We start from the raw sequence: 20,489 nt of genomic DNA, 5'->3' as shown, positions 1-20,489 counted from the left end.
CCCCGCTGTCACCCCCACCTCGGGTCATTGTTTCCGCCTGACAATGATTCATCATTGAATGACTTCAAAATGACAAGATATGAAAAACATGAATGATAAATTGTTTAATTATAAACCAAATAGAAAACTTCAGTGATTAACATTTATCAAACAACAAATTACATATGATTTTATTTTTTATTTACATTTTAAGTCAAAAAGCCTAAACTGATTTTTGAAAGATACACCAATATATAGATAGTGTGTCTTATCCTTGTTTTTTTCCCGTTTCTTTCAGGGGAGCCAACGGTAAACAATAATGGAGCCACAGAGAGACATTTCCCTATCTATCGCTTCACTGTAACATAAAGAGACAACCACTCAAAATGGACGTCAAGGACCTCCAGATCCAAAACTCCACGTTCGAAAGCAACACATCAGACATTCAGCCCGTCCCACACAACCTATGGGAGGTCATCACCATAGGAACCGTATCAGCCATCGTCAGCCTGATAACAGTTGTAGGCAATGTTCTTGTGATGCTGTCGTTCAAGGTCAACAGTCAACTAAAGACAGTCAACAACTACTACCTTCTCAGCTTAGCTTTCGCTGACCTCATAATAGGAGTTCTGTCCATGAACTTATACACCTCATACATTCTAATGGGCTATTGGTCCTTAGGGAACCTAGCCTGTGACCTCTGGTTAGCCATGGATTACGTGGCCAGTAATGCCTCCGTTATGAACTTGTTAGTCATCAGTTTCGACAGGTACTTCTCCATCACAAGGCCGTTGACCTATAGGGCCAAGAGGACGCCGAAGAGGGCGGCTATTATGATTGGTCTAGCGTGGCTAGTGTCGTTTGTCCTCTGGGCGCCGCCTATCCTGTGCTGGCAGTACTTTGTCGGAGGCCGGACGGTCCCGGCAGACCAGTGCCAGATCCAGTTCTTCTCCGAGCCGGTGATCACGTTCGGCACCGCCATCGCTGCCTTCTACATCCCTGTCTCAATCATGACATTCCTCTACTGTAAGATCTACAAGGAGACAGAGAAACGCACCAAGGACCTGGCTGAGCTGCAGGGCCTCACCACATCTGGTCCCCCAGAGACTGTTAATAAACCCCAGAAAACAGTTCTGTTACAGTCGTGTTTCAGCTCCAGCAACGACAGGAGGGACAGAAGGAACCAGGCCTCGTGGTCCTCGTCCAATCAGAGTAACGTCACCAAGACCACGACCCGGTCGGACGAGTTGGCCTGGGCCCGGGCCGACCAGGTCATATCCTTCAACAGCTACACCTCATCTGACGAGGAGAATCATCATCCTGTTTCCGCTGCAAATTCCCAGGGGTCGTCCAAAGGTCAAGGTCAGACTGAAAACGGACAGGCGCCCGCTGGTTACGGTGATGATGAAGAAAGCGAGTACTTTCCGACCGCCACCCCACCTCCGAAAAAACCCAACAAGAAGGGCATCTCCTACAAGTTCAAACCAGTCTCGAAGGATATCAGCAGCCCTCAGAATGACAAAAACCCCAACACAGACCCTAAAACAGCCCCTCCATGTCTCTCTGAGTCTGACCAGACAGGAGGACAGAACCAACACCAGAACGCCTGTCCATCATCCTCAACCACCACCAAGCCCATGGACCCCGTCCTGAAAAGCCAGATCACCAAGAGGAAGAGGATGGTCCTCATCAAGGAGAAGAAAGCTGCCCAGACCCTCAGTGCCATCCTCCTGGCCTTCATCCTAACATGGACTCCGTACAATATCATGGTGCTCATCTCCACCTTCTGTTCTGACTGCATCCCTGTGTCTCTCTGGCACCTGGGCTACTGGCTCTGCTATGTCAACAGCACCATCAACCCCATGTGTTATGCGTTGTGTAACAAGACTTTTCAGAAGACCTTTAAGATGCTGTTGATGTGTCAGTGGAGGAAGAAGAGAGGGGAGGATAAGCTGTACTGGTGCGGACAGAACCCGGCCATCAACAGCAAGATGACATGATGTGGTGTGGAATACAGTATATACAGTGCCTTGCGAAAGTATTCGGCCCCCTTGAACTTTGCGACCTTTTGCCTCATTTCAGGCTTCAAACATAAAGATATAAAACTGTATTTTTTTGTAAAGAATCAACAACAAGTGGGACACAATCATGAAGTGGAACGACATTTATTGGATATTTCAAACTTTTTAACAAATCAAAAACTGAAAAATTGGGCGTGCAAAATTATTCAGCCCCTTTACTTTCAGTGCAGCAAACTCTCTCTAGAAGTTCAGTGAGGATCTCTGAATGATCCAATGTTGACCTAAATGACTAATGATGATAAATACAATCCACCTGTGTGTAATCAAGTCTCCGTATAAATGCACCTGCACTGTGATAGTCTCAGAGGTCCGTTAAAAGCGCAGAGAGCATCATGAAGAACAAGGAACACACCAGGCAGGTCCGAGATACTGTTGTGAAGAAGTTTAAAGCTGGATTTGGATACAAAAATATTTCCCAAGCTTTAAACATCCCAAGGAGCACTGTGCAAGCGATAATATTGAAATGGAAGGAGTATCAGACCACTGCAAATCTACCAAGACCTGGCCATCCCTCTAAACTTTCAGCTCATATAAGGAGAAGACTGATCAAAGATGCAGCCAAGAGGCCAATGATCACTCTGGATGAACTGCAGAGATCTACAGCTGAGGTGGGAGACTCTGTCCATAGGACAACAATCAGTCGTATATTGCACAAATCTGGCCTTTATGGAAGAGTGGCAAGAAGAAAGCCATTTCTTAAAGATATCCATAACAAGTGTCATTTAAAGTTTGCCACAAGCCACCTGGGAGACACACCAAACATGTGGAAGAAGGTGCTCTGGTCAGATGAAACCAAAATTGAACTTTTCGGCAACAATGCAAAACGTTATGTTTGGCGTAAAAGCAACACAGCTCATCACCCTGAACACACCATCCCCATTGTCAAACATGGTGGTGGCAGCATCATGGTTTGGGCCTGCTTTTCTTCAGCAGGGACAGGGAAGATGGTTAAAATTGATGGGAAGATGGATGGAGCCAAATACAGGAACATTCTGGAAGAAAACCTGATGGAGTCTGCAAAAGACCTGAGACTGGGACAGAGATTTTGTCTTCCAACAAGACAATGATCCAAAACATAAAGCAAAATCTACAATGGAATGGTTAAAAATAAACATAGAATGGCCAAGTCAAAGTTCAGACCTGAATCCAATCGAGAATCTGTGGATAGAACTGAAAACTGCTGTTCACAAATGCTCTCCATCCAACCTCACTGAGCTCGAGCTGTTTTGCAAGGAGGAATGGGAAATAATGTCAGTCTCTCGATGTGCAAAACTGATAGAGACATACCCCAAGCGACTTACAGCTGTAATCGCAGCAAAAGGTGGCGCTACAAAGTATTAACTTAAGGGGGCTGAATAATTTTGCACGCCCAATTTTTCAGTTTTTGATTTGTTAAAAAAGTTTGAAATATCCAATAAATGTTGTTCCACTTCATGATTGTGTCCCACTTGTTGTTGATTCTTCACAAAAAAAATACAGTTTTATATCTTTATGTTTGAAGCCTGAAATGTGGCAAAAGTTCGCAAAGTTCAAGGGGGCCGAATACTTTCGCAAGGCACTGTATATGTATTTGGGCATTCAGCAGCAGACCCCTTTTTTTAAAATCCAAAACTCCTGTACAGTAAGCAGATATGTTCAGCATATATGGCCCATGTGGGTTTTAAACCCACACCTGGTGTTGCTCGTGCCAAGCACTAATCAACGGAGCACAATTGCCCCAACGTTATGAACTGTAAAACTGGCGTAGTGTTTGAGCAGTATCTGGTAAATGCATCTGTGCTTTTATCAAATTATAAAAAGTTGCACATTAAATGGAGGCTTTCGAACCTCATAATTTGTCATGTACCCCAGGGTTTCCCAAACTTGGCCCTGGGCCCCCCAGAAAAAAAGTATTTAGTCAGCCACCAATTGTGCAAGTTCTCCCACTTAAAAAGATGAGAGGCCTGTAATTTTCATCATAGGTACACTTCAACTATGACAGACAAAATTAGAGAAAAAAATCCAGAAAATCACATTGTAGGATTTTTAAGGAATGTATTTGCAAATTATGGTGGAAAATAAGTATTTGGTCACCTACAAACAAGCAAGATTTCTGTCTCTCACAGACCTGTAACTTCTTCTTTAAGAGGCTCCTCTGTCCTCCATTCGTTACCTGTATTAATGGCACCTGTTTGAACTTGTTATCAGTATAAAAGATACCTGTCCACAACCTCAAACAGTCACACTCCAAACTCCACTATGGCCAAGACCAAAGAGCTGTCAAATGACACCAGAAACAAAATTGTAGACCTGCACCAGGCTGGGAAGACTGAATATGCAATAGGTAAGCAACTTGGTTTGAAGAAATCAACAGTGGGAGCAATTATTAGGAAATGGAAGACATACAAGACCACTGATAATCCCCCCCACCCCCACCCCACTACGCAGATGATTTAACTCATCACAGCTACTCTGTGATTCACATAGAATGTACATATTGAACATATTACACACATTTCAACAAGTATGTTTCTGCACAGTATTAAAAAAAACCAGCCTTTTCCTCCGTTTTTGTAAAAGGTTTTACTAACAGTTGTATGTAACGTACTTTGCCTTGTGCATTTCTAGTAGTCAAATGTTATACTCGTTATTCATATCATTTTAGTCGTGTTCTCTCAGTTTAAGTAGATTGATCTTGCATCCAAGGGCTAATATTATACAATGTTTACAGGTTGTTATGCTGGTCTGCAGTTTCAATGTAATGGAAATGAGAAGCCTTTATGGAGATTGTACACGCCCACTCATCACGAACACACACACCCACACACACACACACAACCATCATTCCTCTTTACCTCTGTAAGCAGAGGCAGAGGTGAATCAGATAATACACCGTACGTACATGTAAACCACAGGAGGTTGGTGGTTACGTTAATTGGGGAGGACGGGCTCGTGGTAATGGCCGGAGCGGAATCAATGGAATGGAATCCAATACATCAAACACATGGTTTCCATGGTTTCCAGGTGTTTGATTCCATTCCATTCCACCCATTATTATGAGCTGTTCTCCTCTCAGCAGCCTCCACTAATGTAAACACATCCCAACCCAAAATAACCTACACATATTACATTTCATATCGTCATTGCCCCTACTGTAAAATGTGGTCACTGGAAATCAGCATATCTCACTCCTCACCTGCAGTACCTGCAGTACCTGCAGTACCTATGAGGTCGAGTTGGGTTTTTGAAGCTGTATACTATTGCAACACATACCTCCTTTCTACTGTAAAAATCTTTCCTCTGTAAGGTTCTGTGCCTTGTGTTGCGACCAGAGGACATGATGACGCTGACATATGTTGTGAATGGATCTATGTTTATCTTGCTCTCTACTGTATAGTGTGCTGCTTGTGTCCCCTTTTTGATCTGATCAGTGACATAATACCAATTGAAAAATATCCGTAGGGATTCTCTGAAGGCTCTTTGGTTAAACACAATGCTTTGTTTACAACGTGTTGAAAGTATTATTACAAAAACAGACCTTGAATGGAAGACCCTACATCTAAGGACATGGTTCTACATCTAAGGACACGGTTCTACATCTATACATCTAAGGACATGGTTCTACATCTAAGGACATGGTTCTACATCTAAGGACATGGTTCTACATCTAAGGACACGGTTCTACATCTATACATCTAAGGACATGGTTCTACATCTAAGGACACGGTTCTACATCTAAGGACACGGTTCTACATCTAAGGACACGGTTCTACATCTAAGGACACGGTTCTACATCTAAGGACACGGTTCTACATCTATACATCTAAGGACATGGTTCTACATCTAAGGACACGGTTCTACATCTAAGGACACGGTTCTACATCTAAGGACACGGTTCTACATCTATACATCTAAGGACATGGTTCTACATCTAAGGACATGGTTCTACATCTAAGGACACGGTTCTACATCTAAGGACACGGTTCTACATCTAAGGACACGGTTCTACATCTATACATCTATGGACATGGTTCTACATCTAAGGACATGGTTCTACATCTAAGGACATGGTTCTACATCTAAGGACATGGTTCTATATCTAAGGACACGGTTCTACATCTAAGGACACGGTTCTACATCTAAGGACACGGTTCTACATCTATACATCTAAGGACACGGTTCTACATCTAAGGACATGGTTCTACATCTAAGGACACGGTTCTACATCTAAGGACACGGTTCTACATCTAAGGACACGGTTCTACATCTAAGGACATGGTTCTACATCTAAGGACACGGTTCTACATCTAAGGACATGGTTCTGCATCTATACATCTAAGGACATGGTTCTACATCTAAGGACACGGTTCTACATCTAAGGACATGGTTCTACATCTAAGGACACGGTTCTACATCTATACATCTAAGGACACGGTTCTACATCTAAGGACATGGTTCTACATCTAAGGACACGGTTCTACATCTATACATCTAAGGACATGGTTCTACATCTTAGGACATGGTTCTACATCTATACATCTAAGGACATGGTTCTACATCTAAGGACACGGTTCTACATCTATACATCTAAGGACATGGTTCTACATCTTAGGACATGGTTCTACATCTATACATCTAAGGACATGGTTCTACATCTAAGGACATGGTTCTACATCTAAGGACACGGTTCTACATCTATACATCTAAGGACATGGTTCTACATCTAAGGACACGGTTCTACATCTATACATCTAAGGACATGGTTCTACATCTTAGGACATGATTCTACATCTATACATCTAAGGACATGGTTCTACATCTAAGGACACGGTTCTACATCTATACATCTAAGGACATGGTTCTACATCTTAGGACATGGTTCTACATCTATACATCTAAGGACATGGTTCTACATCTATACATCTAAGGACACGGTTCTACATCTATACATCTAAGGACATGGTTCTACATCTAAGGACACGGTTCTACATCTATACATCTAAGGACATGGTTCTATATCTTAGGACATGGTTCTACATCTAAGGACATGGTTCTACATCTAAGGACATGGTTCTACATCTAAGGACATGTTTCTACATGGCTTATATTATTATTATTATTACATCTAAGGACATGATTCTACATCTAAGGACATGGTTCTACATCCAAGCTACATCTAAGGACATGGTTCTACATCCAAGCTACATCTAAGGACATGGTTCTACATCCAAGCTACATCTTAGGACATGGTTCTACATCTATACATCTAAGGACATGGTTCTACATCTTAGGATATGGTTCTACATCTATACATCTAAGGACATGGTTCTACATCTTAGGATATGGTTCTACATCTATACATCTAAGGACATGGTTCTACATCTTAGGACATGGTTCTACATCTATACATCTAAGGACATGGTTCTACATCCAAGCTACATCTAAGGACATGGTTCTACATCTAAGTACATGGTTCTACATCTAAGGACATGATTCTACATCTAAGGACATGATTCTACATCTAAGGACATGATTCTACATCTAAGGACATGATTCTACATCTAAGGACATGATTCTACATCTAAGGACATGGTTCTACTTCTAAGGACATGGTTCCCAGCATAGGGGGGGGGGGCAAAGACAATGACACCCTTCAAAACTGTTCCAAAATATAAACATGGGACCAGTCTGCTATTATTACACAGACTGTAATTATTATGTATTATTATGTATTATTATTCATGTATAACACAATAGAGCATTAATGATGGAAACCCTCTGCATATTTAATAGGAGGGTTTGCAGAGGACACCACCTACCTAGGAGACAGTAACCTGAGGTGACTCATGTGGGTCATTGGTCCCTGGGCTACAGGTGACTCGTGGGTCATTGGTCCCTGGGCAACAGGTGACTCGTGGGTCATTGGTCCCTCGTGGGTCATGGGTCCCTGGGCAACAGGTGACTCGTGGGTCATTGGTCCCTGGGCAACAGGTGACTCGTGGGTCATTGGTCCCTCGTGGGTCATTGGTCCCTGGGCTACAGGTGACTCGTGGGTCATTGGTCCCTGGGATACAGGTGACTCGTGGTTCATTGGTCCCTGTGTTACAGGTGACTCGTGGGTCATGGGTCCCTGGGTTACAGGTGACTCGTGGGTCATGGGTCCCTGGGCAACAGGTGACTCGTGGTTCATTGGTCCCTGTGTTACAGGTGACTCGTGGGTCATTGGTCCCTGGGCTACAGGTGACTCGTGGGTCATTGGTCCCTGGGCTACAGGTGACTCGTGGGTCATTGGTCCCTGGGCTACAGGTGACATTGGTCCCTGGGCTACAGGTGACTCGTGGGTCATTGGTCCCTGGGCTACAGGTGACTCGTGGATCATTGGTCCCTGGGCTACAGGTGACTCGTGGGTCATTGGTCCCTGGGCTACAGGTGACTCGTGGATCATTGGTCCCTGGGCAACAGATGACTCGTGGGTCACTGGTCCCTAGGCTACAGTCGCTAACACATCACGACTGTTCTGTTTCTGGATCACAACAACATGATCTCTCCTGTCAATGACAGGATTCATGTCACACCCTGTCTATGTATCAGGAGTTTTACAGAGAACAAAGAGACACCTCAGCAATCTGACTGACTGGTGACACCCACCTAGAGGACAGGGATCTGACTGACTAGTGACACCCACCTAGAGGACAGGGATCTGACTGACTAGTGACACCCACCTAGAGGACAGGGATCTGACTGACTAGTGACACCCACCTAGAGGACAGGGATCTAGACAGAGAATAGCGGGCCATTGCAGATGTTACCCAAGCTGAATCTCTCCCATGTTAGATTGCTCTATAAATAGACATCCAACTGAACAGTTGTTCCTACGGCAACCCTGAGTGTAGTTGATCATCAAGTGTTTTTTTTATTGAGGACATATATCATGGACAATATGTTTTAATATGTATATTTACACTTTGCCTCTGCTTGCCTTCGTTTAAAACAAAAAAACAAAACAGCTGTCCAAGCCGGGGAGAAGTTGTCGGGAGACGTAGCTAGTGGATGACGATGTCATCTCAATTCATTCACACTTTACAAACTGTGCAGGTGATACACTGTTTTTTTTTTTTTAAGAAACCCCAGGGACAACTTTATGATAAATGCAATATACAACACAAACCAAGGTATGATAACTAAGAATTTCACTCAGAAATCAAAGCAATTAAAAGGTGATCAGGTGAAATATGGTTCACCTCTCCCTCTAGCCCACAAACTGCAATCCAATCATTTATACATGGTCAGATCAGTGTTCACCTCGGGAGAATTGGAAAATAACCTACACTGTGCCTCGTTAAACCACTTTCATGTGGGTTAACCATTAAACTGACTGGTTGATACATTATTATCAATGTTCAGTAATCAGTGATGTTCCACATCCCCAGAAAAACTGCCAGACATCCCAGTAAGGTAGTTCTAGAACACGACAGTCAAAGAGAGGGAACATAGCGGATGTGGGCCGTGCACAGTAGATCAACTGCTGTGTGTAGGGGAACGATGGTGATTCAACACGTAGAGTCAGGAAATGGAAAAGAAAATGACGACAGATGTTCTATGGTCACCGAGGCGACAGGACAGCCGCCCGCTGAGCCCTGCCAACGTTTTTTATGGTGTTCCCTTCCCAAAGATTGACAGAAATATGGCTGAGACGCAAAGAAAATTAAAGGAGAGGGGGTACAAAAATGGTCAGATTAATACTGCCACTGAGAAAATTCTAAACAACCCGATACATTATCTTTTTCAAGGAGTCTCACAAAAATAAGCATTTTATCTACCCGCTATTCAAAGTGCTCTGAACAAATTAAGGGAATCGTTCACAATCATTGGCATATTCTAAGATCCGATGACAGTACTGGTCATGTGTTTTCGGACCATCCCCTGGTCATATTTTTGCGGGGCAGAAATCTCAGAGATCAATTGGTGAACTCTGATTTACCACCCCAAGGTATCCCTGCACAATGTCTATTTGCGCCCCTACTGGATGGAAACTACAAATGTAATGGCTGTACTCAATGCAATGGTACTTATATATGTAGATCTTTCAAAACACCCACAAACAGGGAAACAGATCCCAATTAAAAGGTGTTATCATTATTTACCTTATAAACTTGTCCCTGTGGTAAAAATGTGGGTGGAACAAAGTGCGAATTAAAAGTACAAATCTCGGCGCATTGTAGCACCAGTAGGGGCAAAAACACGACTTATCCAGCTGCGGCCCACGTTTTGGAACCAAACCACTCGATTTCGCCCCAACGTTGTAACGGCATCGACCATGCCACCATCCCCAGGAGGGGGGGTGACCTTGACAATTTGTTAAAATGAGAGGCTGCCTGGATCTTTAAATTTAAATACCCATGCTCCCTTCGATGTCAATGTAGACTTTAATCAGAAGCCATTCTTGTGATCATTGTGATTTTGCGTTTCATTGTAAATGTTTTGTAGGCTTAATGGAGACAAATTGTATCTATGATCAGATGCTATCCATTCAAGTTTTTGGTATGTTATTTTTTATTTTTTTTAAATCTGAGAATGAACCAATGTTATCAGGCCACACCAAGCCATGACTACAAACACCTGTGTGTGTGTGTGTGTGTGTGTGTGTGTGTGTGTGTGTGTGTGTGTGTCCTTTGACACTATATGAGGTTCAATTATTTCACGGTCCCTCCTCAAGGAATACACCATTCACAGAACACAACTGATAACGAGACAGCTCCACCGTTTACATTTTAATTCAACTTGGTATTTAAATAAGTATTTTTTTCATTCTTGGATCATTAAAATTATATCCATTTTACAGTCCATTCACAGTTGTATTACTTAGACCCCTCATATTCAACTCTGGACCTCGAAGCCAGTTCCACTGCTTTAAAATAATAATAATAATATTTATCCTCTATTCAGAGACTGATTTAGACCTGGGACACCAGGTGGGTGCAATGAATTATCAGATAGAAACCGAAAACTAGCAGGCTACGGACCTCGTAAGGGTCAGAGTTGAATACCCTGACCTCGGCCCTAACTAAAAAAACAAAAAAACAACTCAATATGAATGCATTTTCTCATTCAAGTAGTAGAATTAGAACTAACATTCATGTATGATGCCTCAGACAAAGTAGTACACACACCCAAGGGTTGTTAGAGACAGTTATCCCATTTAGCCAAGGAGACAAGGGTTAAACAACAAGGAGTATATTAAGGAACCAAGCAGGCATAACAAAGTCACTCACAGGTACAATGCAAAACATCAAATGAAGAGTAAAATGGGTTTCAACAGCGCAGTGCAAAAATTTATATATATTTTTTAACCTCAAGCCTTCTCATATCCTCAATCATTCCACTTACAATCAGACAGCCAGACTTGTATTTCAGACCAAAATGAAAGACCCCTCTCAAAAAACAACTGTACAAATGAAAAAGCTCTTTAAAAATGCTATTATTTCCATGGTATGACTAGTTAAGAGTGGTTCCTCAGGCCCGGGGGTACATGTAATGTTCTGGTACTACCTCCTCTTGACTGCTGGGCGGCCACTAGCCTTGCTGCCACCTACAGCCTTGCTGCTGGAGCTCTTGGAGCCGGAGAACAGCTTGGTCATGAACTCAGACACGTCAGGTAGCTCAGGGTTGGGGTTCAGCATGTTCATTGACTGCTCCATTTCCTGGGAACAGGGAGTGAATAAACACACACGATTAGTTCGTATCACACTCGTGTGACCTAGTCTCAGATCTGTTTCTGCTATGCCATGACAATGAGAGTTGGCAAGACAGCACAAACACATTATGTAGGTGCTTCACATTGGTGGTGGGATGAGGAGAGTTCCCTTACTATGAAATATACATTTAGATTATGAGCAAGTTTATCTAAATGTATCAACGCTGAATGTACTGGATGGCAGACAATTCACAACAGGTGAGTAGAGATGTGTCAGAGTACAGGTGTCCTTGTTTACCTTTCTCATCTCAGGGTCGTTGGTGTTGACAACCTTAGGGAGCAGGACGATAATGAGCAGAGGAAGGACCATCATCAGGACCTGGGGAATCAGACACGCATTAAATCAAATATTTGTCACACGCTTCGTAAACAACAGGTGTAGACTTATGGGTCCTTTCCCAACAATGCAGAGTAAAAAAATACACACACACAAGTTTGGGATCACTTAGAAATGTCCCTGTTTTTGAAAATAAAGCAATTTTTTTTGTCCATTAAAATAACATCAAATTGATGAGAAATACAGTGTAGACATTGTTAATGTTGTAAATGACTATTGTAGCTGAACACGGCAGATTTTTTATGGAATATCTACACAGGTGTACAAAGGTCCATTATCAGCAACCATCACTCCTGTGTTCCAATGGAATGTTGTGTTGGCTAAGTTTATCATTTTAAAAGACTAATTGATTATTAGAAAACCCTTCGCAAATTATGTTAGCACAGCTGAAAACCGTTTGTACCGATTAAAGAAGCAATAAAACTGGCCTTATTTAGACTAGTTGAGTATCTATATATGCTTTTCTTTCAAAAACAAAGTGACCCCAAACTTTTGGAACGACCGTGTATATTACACACACAGTACCACTCATTCCAGGGGTTTTCCTTTATTTGGACTATTTTCTACATTGTAGAATAATAGTGAAGACAAAGCTATGAAATAACACAAATGGGATGACGTAGTAAACAAAAAAAAAGTGTTAAACAAATCTAAATATATATTATATTTCAGATTCTTCAAACCCTTTGCCTTGACGACAGTCAAATGTTAAACAGCAGAGGGCATCACATATTATTTTTCTGATATTGGCTAGACCTTTTATTCTATTACTCACTAGTACAAACACCATGCGAAAAAAAAGGCACTAGTTAAATGACACCTGTTAGGGAGGCATGTGTGTTGAAGGACCGGTATGATACCTTTGCATGGGACAGTAAAGCAATTACAATACAGTAATACTACACTATTACCACAGTAGGACTCTCCTCCAATCACAAAGCGGCAACTTCACATTTACTTAGAATCTGATGACACAGCATGGCCCTCTTTCAGAATACACAGTAAACACTATTCTATGCATCATTCGCATCTGATCATCTCACCATGGGATTCATGAGGAAGTCAGTCCACCCCCAGGTCTCTCTCTTCATGAAGTAGGTGTGTGGCCCAGAGGACCTCAGCTGGAGCGGGTACGGCTGCCGGATCACCTCAGACGTCTTGATGAAGTTCACCAGGCGGGCCCTGTGAAGTCAACCACCGCTTAGAGATCAAGTCGTCTCCTTCCCTACCACGTATACTAGCTATAAGCCTGGCAAAGAGGCAAGACATCAAGGGCACTTCTCCCAGACACAGAATAAGGCTAGTCTCATACTGTCAACGGGAAATCAGGGCCCAAGTATGTGGACAATACATGGTGGACTGATTAATAGACCAGACTATACTAGACTCTCCCTTCGTACCTATTAGAGGTCTACCGATTAATCAGAATGGCCGATTAATTAGGACCGATTTCAAGTTTTCATAACAATCGGAAATCGGTATTTTTGGACACCGACTTGGACGTTTAAAAAAAAAAAAAAACTTTATTTAACTGGGCAAGTCAGTTAAGAACACATTCTTATTTTCAATGACGGCCTAGGAACGGTGGGTTAACTGCCTCGTTCAGGGGCAGAACGACAGGTTTTTACCTTGTCAGCTCGGGGGATTCAATCTTGCAACCTTACAGTTAACTTCTCCAACACTAACCACCTGCCTCTCATTGCACTCCACGAGGAGCCTGCCTGTTACGTGAATGAGGTAAGCCAAGGTAAGTTGCTAGCTAGCATTAAACTTATCTTATAAGAAACAATCAATCAATCATAATCACCTGTTAACTACACATGGTTGATGATATTACTAGTTTATCTAGCGTGTCCTGCGTTGCATATAATCGATGTGGTGCGTATCGTTGCTCCAATGTGTACCTAACCATAAACATCAATGCCTTTCTTAAAATCAATACACAGAAGTATATATTTTTAAACCTGCATATTTAGCTAAAATAAATTCAGGTTAGCAGGCAATATTATTAACCAGGTGAAATTGTGTCACTTCTCTTGCGTTCATTGCACACAGAGTCAGTGTATATGCAACAGTTTGGGCCGCCTAATTTGCCATAATTTTACGTAATTATGACATAACATTGAAGGTTGTGCAATGTAACAGAAATATTTAGACTAATGGATGCCACCCGTTAGATAAAATACGGAACGGTTCCGTATTTCACTGAAAGAATAAAAGTCTTGTTTTCAAGATGAGTTTCCGGATTCGACCATATTAATGACCTACGGCTCGTATTTCTGTGTGTTATCATGTTATAACTAAGTCTATGATTTGAGCGATGGTAGGTAGCAGCAGGCTCGTAAGCATTCATTCATTTGCCAGCAGCTGTTTATGACTTCAAGCCTATCAACTCCCAAGATTAGGCTCGTGTAACCGACGTGAAATAGCTAGCTAGTTAGCGGGGTGCGCGCTAATAGCATTTCAAACGTCACTCGCTCTGAGACTTGGAGTGGTTGTTCCCCTTGCTCTGCAAGGGTCGCGGCTTTTGTGGAGCGATGGGTAACGATGCTTCGAGGGTGGCAGTTGTCATTGTGTTCCTGGTTCGTGCCCAGGTAGGGGCGAGGAGAGGGACGGAAGCTATACTGTTACACTGGCAATACTAAAGTGCCTATAAGAACATCCAATAGTCAAAGGTTAATGAAATACAAATCGTATAGAGAAAACTAGTCCTATAATAACTACAACCTAAAACTTCTTACCTGGGAATATTGAAGACTCATGTTAAAAGGAACCACCAGCTTTCATATGTTCTCATGTTCTGAGCAAGGAACTGAAACGTTAGCTTTCTTACATGGCACATATTGCACTTTCACTGTCTTCTCCAACACTTTAAACCAAATTGAACATGTTTCATTATTTATTTGAGGCTAAATTGATTTTATTAATGTATTATATTAAGTTAAAATAAGTGTTCATTGTTATAATTGCCATTATTACAACTAAATAAATAAAAACGGCAGATTAATTGGTATTGGCTTTTTTTGGCCCTCCAATAATCAGCATCTGCGTTGAAAAATCATAATCGGTCGACCTCTAATGAAGTTATGCTGATAAGGTACAAAAATGCGGTTTTGTTCACCTCCCTCAACGACTCTCACACCCTGAACAAAACAACTATACCTCATTTTTCCTTTAGATGTGATGTCTACACGGACTGCATCAAACTTGTATCCAGGTGAGATTACTTCCACAACGTAAGATCCCGAGGGAACATCATTGACGACAAAGCTGCCATCAGTTCTGCAGAGAGACAGAGAGGATTGAGAAATTATAAATAGCAGGTTAGGGATTTACTAAGGAATCAATTAACATTATACAGTAACAGCCATGTTCAGTTTGATAATAATAATAATAATAAATGCCATTTAGCAGACGCTTTTATCCAAAGCGACTTACAGTCATGTGTGCATACATTCTACGTATGGGTGGTCCCGGGAATCGAACCCACTACCCTGGCGTTACAAGCGCCATGCTCTACCAACTGGCATTATAACAGGTGTTGGGGTCCTTGACAAATTGGGCCCTTGGCCAGAGTGGGAACTAACAAAAAGTGTGTGTGTGTGTGCTAGTTAACTAGCAAACAATATTTACTTAAACCCCTTGACAATGCACTGTGGAACTTGGAATTTACCACGTGAAAAAGTTGGACACTCAGCATAGTCTCAATTAGTTATCATCTCAATTATCAGGCATTTGATAAACCAGACTGCAAATAGACTGAGATGATGACACCGATAACGTCGTTGGCTAGCTGTAAACTACAAACTGGTGATGGGACAAGACTAACTACCAATTGGATATCACGAAATTGTGTTAAAAAGGTACCACAAAAAAAAAAATAATCTAGCAACATCAAGGCTGGTTGCTAGTAATGACCACAACACAGGGCCCCGGCTAGTGTTAGCCCTCAACTTGCACAACAACCCGACAGCTGTAACCATTAGTTGTTTTTCTTCGTTCAAGCCTCAAGTCTAACCTCATAAAGCCTATATACTCTTCACCCTCTACCGTGACTCGGGCTGATGAAATCCAGTCTTGTGTTTTCACTCCAGGAACGATTGCCCGACCCTCGAGTTTAAAACGATCCCCGTTTGGTTGAACAGATCCACTCGTCGCGACAGGCCCCGATTCTATATCGCTGAAACAGCACGCTAAAACAAACATAGCCTGTAGAAAAATACATAATTCTGATAGTCTACCATGCGGCAACATGTTTACGTTCGGTATTTCAACAAGGATACGTTTTCTATATAACTATAATAAGAGTGGCTGAAATCACGTAGCCGACAAAAGCAGGTGTAAGTTTTGCATCAGCTGTCTCTGCCGTCGGGATATATCGACGTCACGTTGCTTCATTAAAATAAAAAGTTACCGAAACCCGGAAATACGCAACTTCCTTGTCTAAATAAACAGAGATCTGTCGATAGTCAAAACATCTATGATAATGGAGATTTGCGTGTTAGTTTTTTTTTCTTCTCCCCCCTCGAGATCAAATACATTAACCAAGTTTTTCATCCAGTTTTTATGCGAGTAAAGCCTTAGCCATATATAAAGAAAAATCACGAGAGCTGTGATGGAAACAGGAAGTGGAAATGCTGACCATTTGTTCGTTCGACATCGTGGGATCTTTTTGGTCGGTAAAATTAATGATGCGATAAATGGCAGTGAAAACGCTTCCATGTCCACATTTTAATATAATAACCATCATATCGAAGTAAGTTTGGAGTCACGTGAGGATATGGTGTGTGGTCCTCCCACTACGACTCAGGAAACCATGCAGTTTATTAGGCGACAGATAAATTATGATGAAAGTACATGATGCGCCTTTCCAGTTAATATCGAGGGTCTGATTCTGGTGATATGATTATCGATGCAACTGCCGTGCGCGGTTTGACAAATACAAATGGCTTTTATCTATAATAATCTCATCGTGTAGACCAGTCTACCTGCACTGTATCTGCCAGTTGTTGGCTAGATCGCACGTTTCAAGACCAGAGTAGCCACATGTGCTATTTAACGCAAGGTGTTTTTTGTGACAAAACTATCAGTAGAGTTGAAAACAGAGGAAACCCATTTAACACACGGAACTTGGGATTTTTTTTACAGGGTGTATGCAAATGTAAGCGAAGAAGTACACTTTGTGTGCCCATCGTCATCATGCACTTTAAAAAATCTGCTACAAATCCGGTGGTGGAAACGGGCATATTTTCTTTATGCGGATTTCAGAATATTCGCATGAAAATGTCGTCAATTGCATGGAAACCTAGCTACAGTCCCGTTATCCGAGGTTGTTTAATGACAAACGTTACTGCCTGAGCCATAAGAGTGCCTTTTCTTCCTATTAGAGTGCAAACTTTTTTGTCATGGCAGTGACAGACTGGTATAGCATGATTTAGATGGACGTCTTTTCCCATTGAGGTATTTTCACAAACAGAAGCTAAATGTTTTCATAAAACCATGTATGTGACAAATACAATTTGATTTGAAAACCAGTGCAGCGAGTCTCTTTTCCCAGCAATATCTGTTCTCAGAAACAAAACATAAATGCCTCGGGCCTGACTTACATTTTCTTTTAAACATGGACCTATTCATGTCATATACAGTGTCCTCTCATATCACCATATAGTGTCCTCTCATATCACCATATAGTGTCCTCTCATATCACCATACACAGTGTCCTCTCATATCACCATATAGTGTCCTCTATCACCATACACAGTGTCCTCTCATATCACCATACACAGTGTCCTCTCATATCACCATACACAGTGTCCTCTCATATCACCATACACAGTGTCCTCTCATATCACCATACACAGTGTCCTCTATCACCATACACAGTGTCCTCTCATATCACCATATAGTGTCCTCTCATATCACCATACACAGTGTCCTCTCATATCACCATATAGTGTCCTCTCATATCACCATATAGTGTCCTCTATCACCATACAGTGTCCTCTATCACCATACAGTGTCCTCTCATATCACCATACACAGTGTCCTCTCATATCACCATATACAGTGCATTTGCCCTCATATCATTTACAGTCAATTCAAAAAGTATTCATACCCCTTGACTTAGTCCACATTTTGTTGTGGTACAGTCCGACTTCAAAATGGATTACATCAATTTTTTCTAACCCATCTACACACAATACCCCATAATGACTAAGTGAAAACATGTTTTTAGAAATATTTGCAAATGTATTTAAAATTAAATACAAAAACCTAACTTACATAAGTATTCACACCACTGAGTCTCTACTTTGTAGAGGCACCTTTGGCGGCGATTACAGCTTTGGGAATGTCTGTATCAGCTTTGCACATCTGGTTTTGCAGATGTTTTCAAGCCCTGTTAAGGTAGATGGAGAGCGACGGTGAACAGCAATCTTAAAGTCTTCCCACAGATTTTCAATGGGATTCATTGAAGCTTTGGCTGGGCCACTCAAGGACTTTCACATTCTTGTTCTGAAGCCATTCCAGTATTGCTTTGGCTGTATGCTGCTGACCACACCACTCGTGTCGCACGCGCTGCAAAATAAATGTACACGTACATGTTATTCAATCATTGCACCCTCACTGGTCACACGCGTCAACGAGCGTCTGCGTAGCCAGGCGCTGAAACAGATCTTGGTTCCATTTGTGACGCTTTGATGTGCTGCAAGTCCCGCCTCTCTCATCTCCTCATTGGTTTTTAGGAGCATATACCCATTGGTTTTTAGTAGCATATACCTATTGGTCTTTAGGAGCATATACCCATTGGTTTTTAGGAGCATATACCTATGTGTGTGATTGAAAGATGAACTGAGGTCTACACTCCAGTCCAGTTGGTAGTGGCAATGCACCTTAAAGTTGGTTGCCAACCACCATATAAAGTCCAAAGAAGAAGAAGCCCGAAGGAGGAGAGATACCTAGAAACTAACTCAGTTTACCCTTTTATCTGTGGATTAGTGGTCAGAGTAGAGGACCTTGTGCATTTCAGGTAAAATAACAACCGAATGTTTCTATCCCAGGACGAATTAGCTAGCAACAGCAAGCTAGCTAAATTGCCATAAATGTTTGCTTAATGTAATTGGTTCAGAGTTAATATTGATACTTCAACCTGCACGTCCTGCTCGCATCTGGTGTGTGGGGACAAAATCAACCTGCGCGGTCAGCATGTAAGGTCATCTGCACTCTGAAGCAGGTTCTCATTAAGGATTTGCCTGTATTTGGCTCCATCCATTGTTTCCTCTATTCCTACCAGTCTCCCAGTCCCTCCCGCTGAAAAGCATCCCCATAGCATGATGCTGCCAGCACTATGCTTCACAGTAGGGATGGTGTTAGATCAAATCAAATGTTATTTGTCACATGCGCCGAGTACAAGTGTAGTAGACCTTACAGTGAAATGCTTACTGACAAGCCCCTAATCAACAATGTGGTTAACAAATAAGTGAAAAGTATTTACTAAATAAACTGAAGTAAAAAAAAAATATATATACAAATGAAAAATAGAATGGAAAAAATAAACAATTAAATAGCAACAATAAAATAACAGTAACAAGGCGATATACATGGGATACCGGTACAGAGTCAATGTGTAGGTGCAGAGGTTAGTTGAGGTAATTGAGGTAATATGTACATGTAGGTAAAGTTGAAGTGACTATGCATGGATAGTAAACAGAGTAGCAGCAGCGTAAAAATGGAGTCAATGCAAATAGTCTGGGTAGATGGGTGATGAGCTGTGCCTGTCTTTCTCTAGACACTATACATTAAGGAGTTCAAGTTGTGTCTTATCAGACCAGAGGAATCTTTTTCCTTACCATCTCAGATTCTTTCACGTGCCTCTTTCTCGGGAGTGGATTCCATCCGGCCACTCTACCATAAAGCCCAGATTGATGAAGAGACTGTTGTACTTCTGGAAGGTTCTCCCATCTCAGCCAAGGAACTCTGTAGATCTGTCAGAGTGGTCATCGGTCATCTCCCTGATCAATGTCCTTGCCCAGTTGCTCATTTTGGTCAGAGGGCCAGCTCTAGGCAGGGTCTGGGTAGTTCCATATTTTCTCAATGATGGAGTCCACTGTCCTCTGAAATTGTCAACACTGTAAAACATGTTTTATACCCTTCCCCAGATACACTACATGTACACAAAGGTATGTGTAAACCCCTAAACATGTGTGGATCTATTTTTCAGCCACACCTGTTGCTGACAGATGTATAAAAATAAAATAAAAATCGATGGGTTTTCTTTGACCGAGCAGCCACACACAAGAACACCATGCTCAATGCCAAGCATTGGCTGGAATGGTGTAAAACTCACCTCCACTGGACAGGC

General features: G+C 42.0%; 2 protein-coding genes across 2 annotated transcripts; one reads left to right on the top strand and one right to left on the bottom strand.

Annotated features, from left to right (window-relative positions):
- Positions 1 to 284: 284 nt before the first annotated feature.
- Positions 285 to 1,979, top strand: LOC123991679 (muscarinic acetylcholine receptor M5-like). The gene has a single exon (XM_046293326.1). It carries the CDS (start codon positions 366 to 368, stop codon positions 1,977 to 1,979), a length of 1,614 nt encoding a protein of 537 aa, XP_046149282.1. The 5' UTR covers positions 285 to 365.
- An 8,818-nt stretch (positions 1,980 to 10,797) lies between these two features.
- LOC123991544 (ER membrane protein complex subunit 7-like) lies at positions 10,798 to 16,534 on the bottom strand. Its single transcript, XM_046293167.1, has 5 exons — positions 16,149 to 16,534; positions 15,293 to 15,412; positions 13,174 to 13,312; positions 12,032 to 12,112; positions 10,798 to 11,740 (listed from the first exon to the last, which is right to left on the bottom strand). The coding sequence occupies exons 1-5, from the start codon at positions 16,382 to 16,384 to the stop codon at positions 11,585 to 11,587; spliced, it is 732 nt and encodes a 243-aa protein (XP_046149123.1). The 5' UTR covers positions 16,385 to 16,534; the 3' UTR covers positions 10,798 to 11,584.
- Between the last annotated feature and the right edge of the window lie 3,955 nt (positions 16,535 to 20,489).

Source organism: Oncorhynchus gorbuscha, linkage group LG12 (genome assembly GCF_021184085.1).
Source record: "Oncorhynchus gorbuscha isolate QuinsamMale2020 ecotype Even-year linkage group LG12, OgorEven_v1.0, whole genome shotgun sequence".
Classification (NCBI taxonomy): Eukaryota; Metazoa; Chordata; class Actinopteri; order Salmoniformes; family Salmonidae; genus Oncorhynchus; species Oncorhynchus gorbuscha.
The sequence above is the reverse complement of the archived record's forward strand: the minus strand, read 5'-3'. Positions and strand labels throughout refer to the sequence as shown.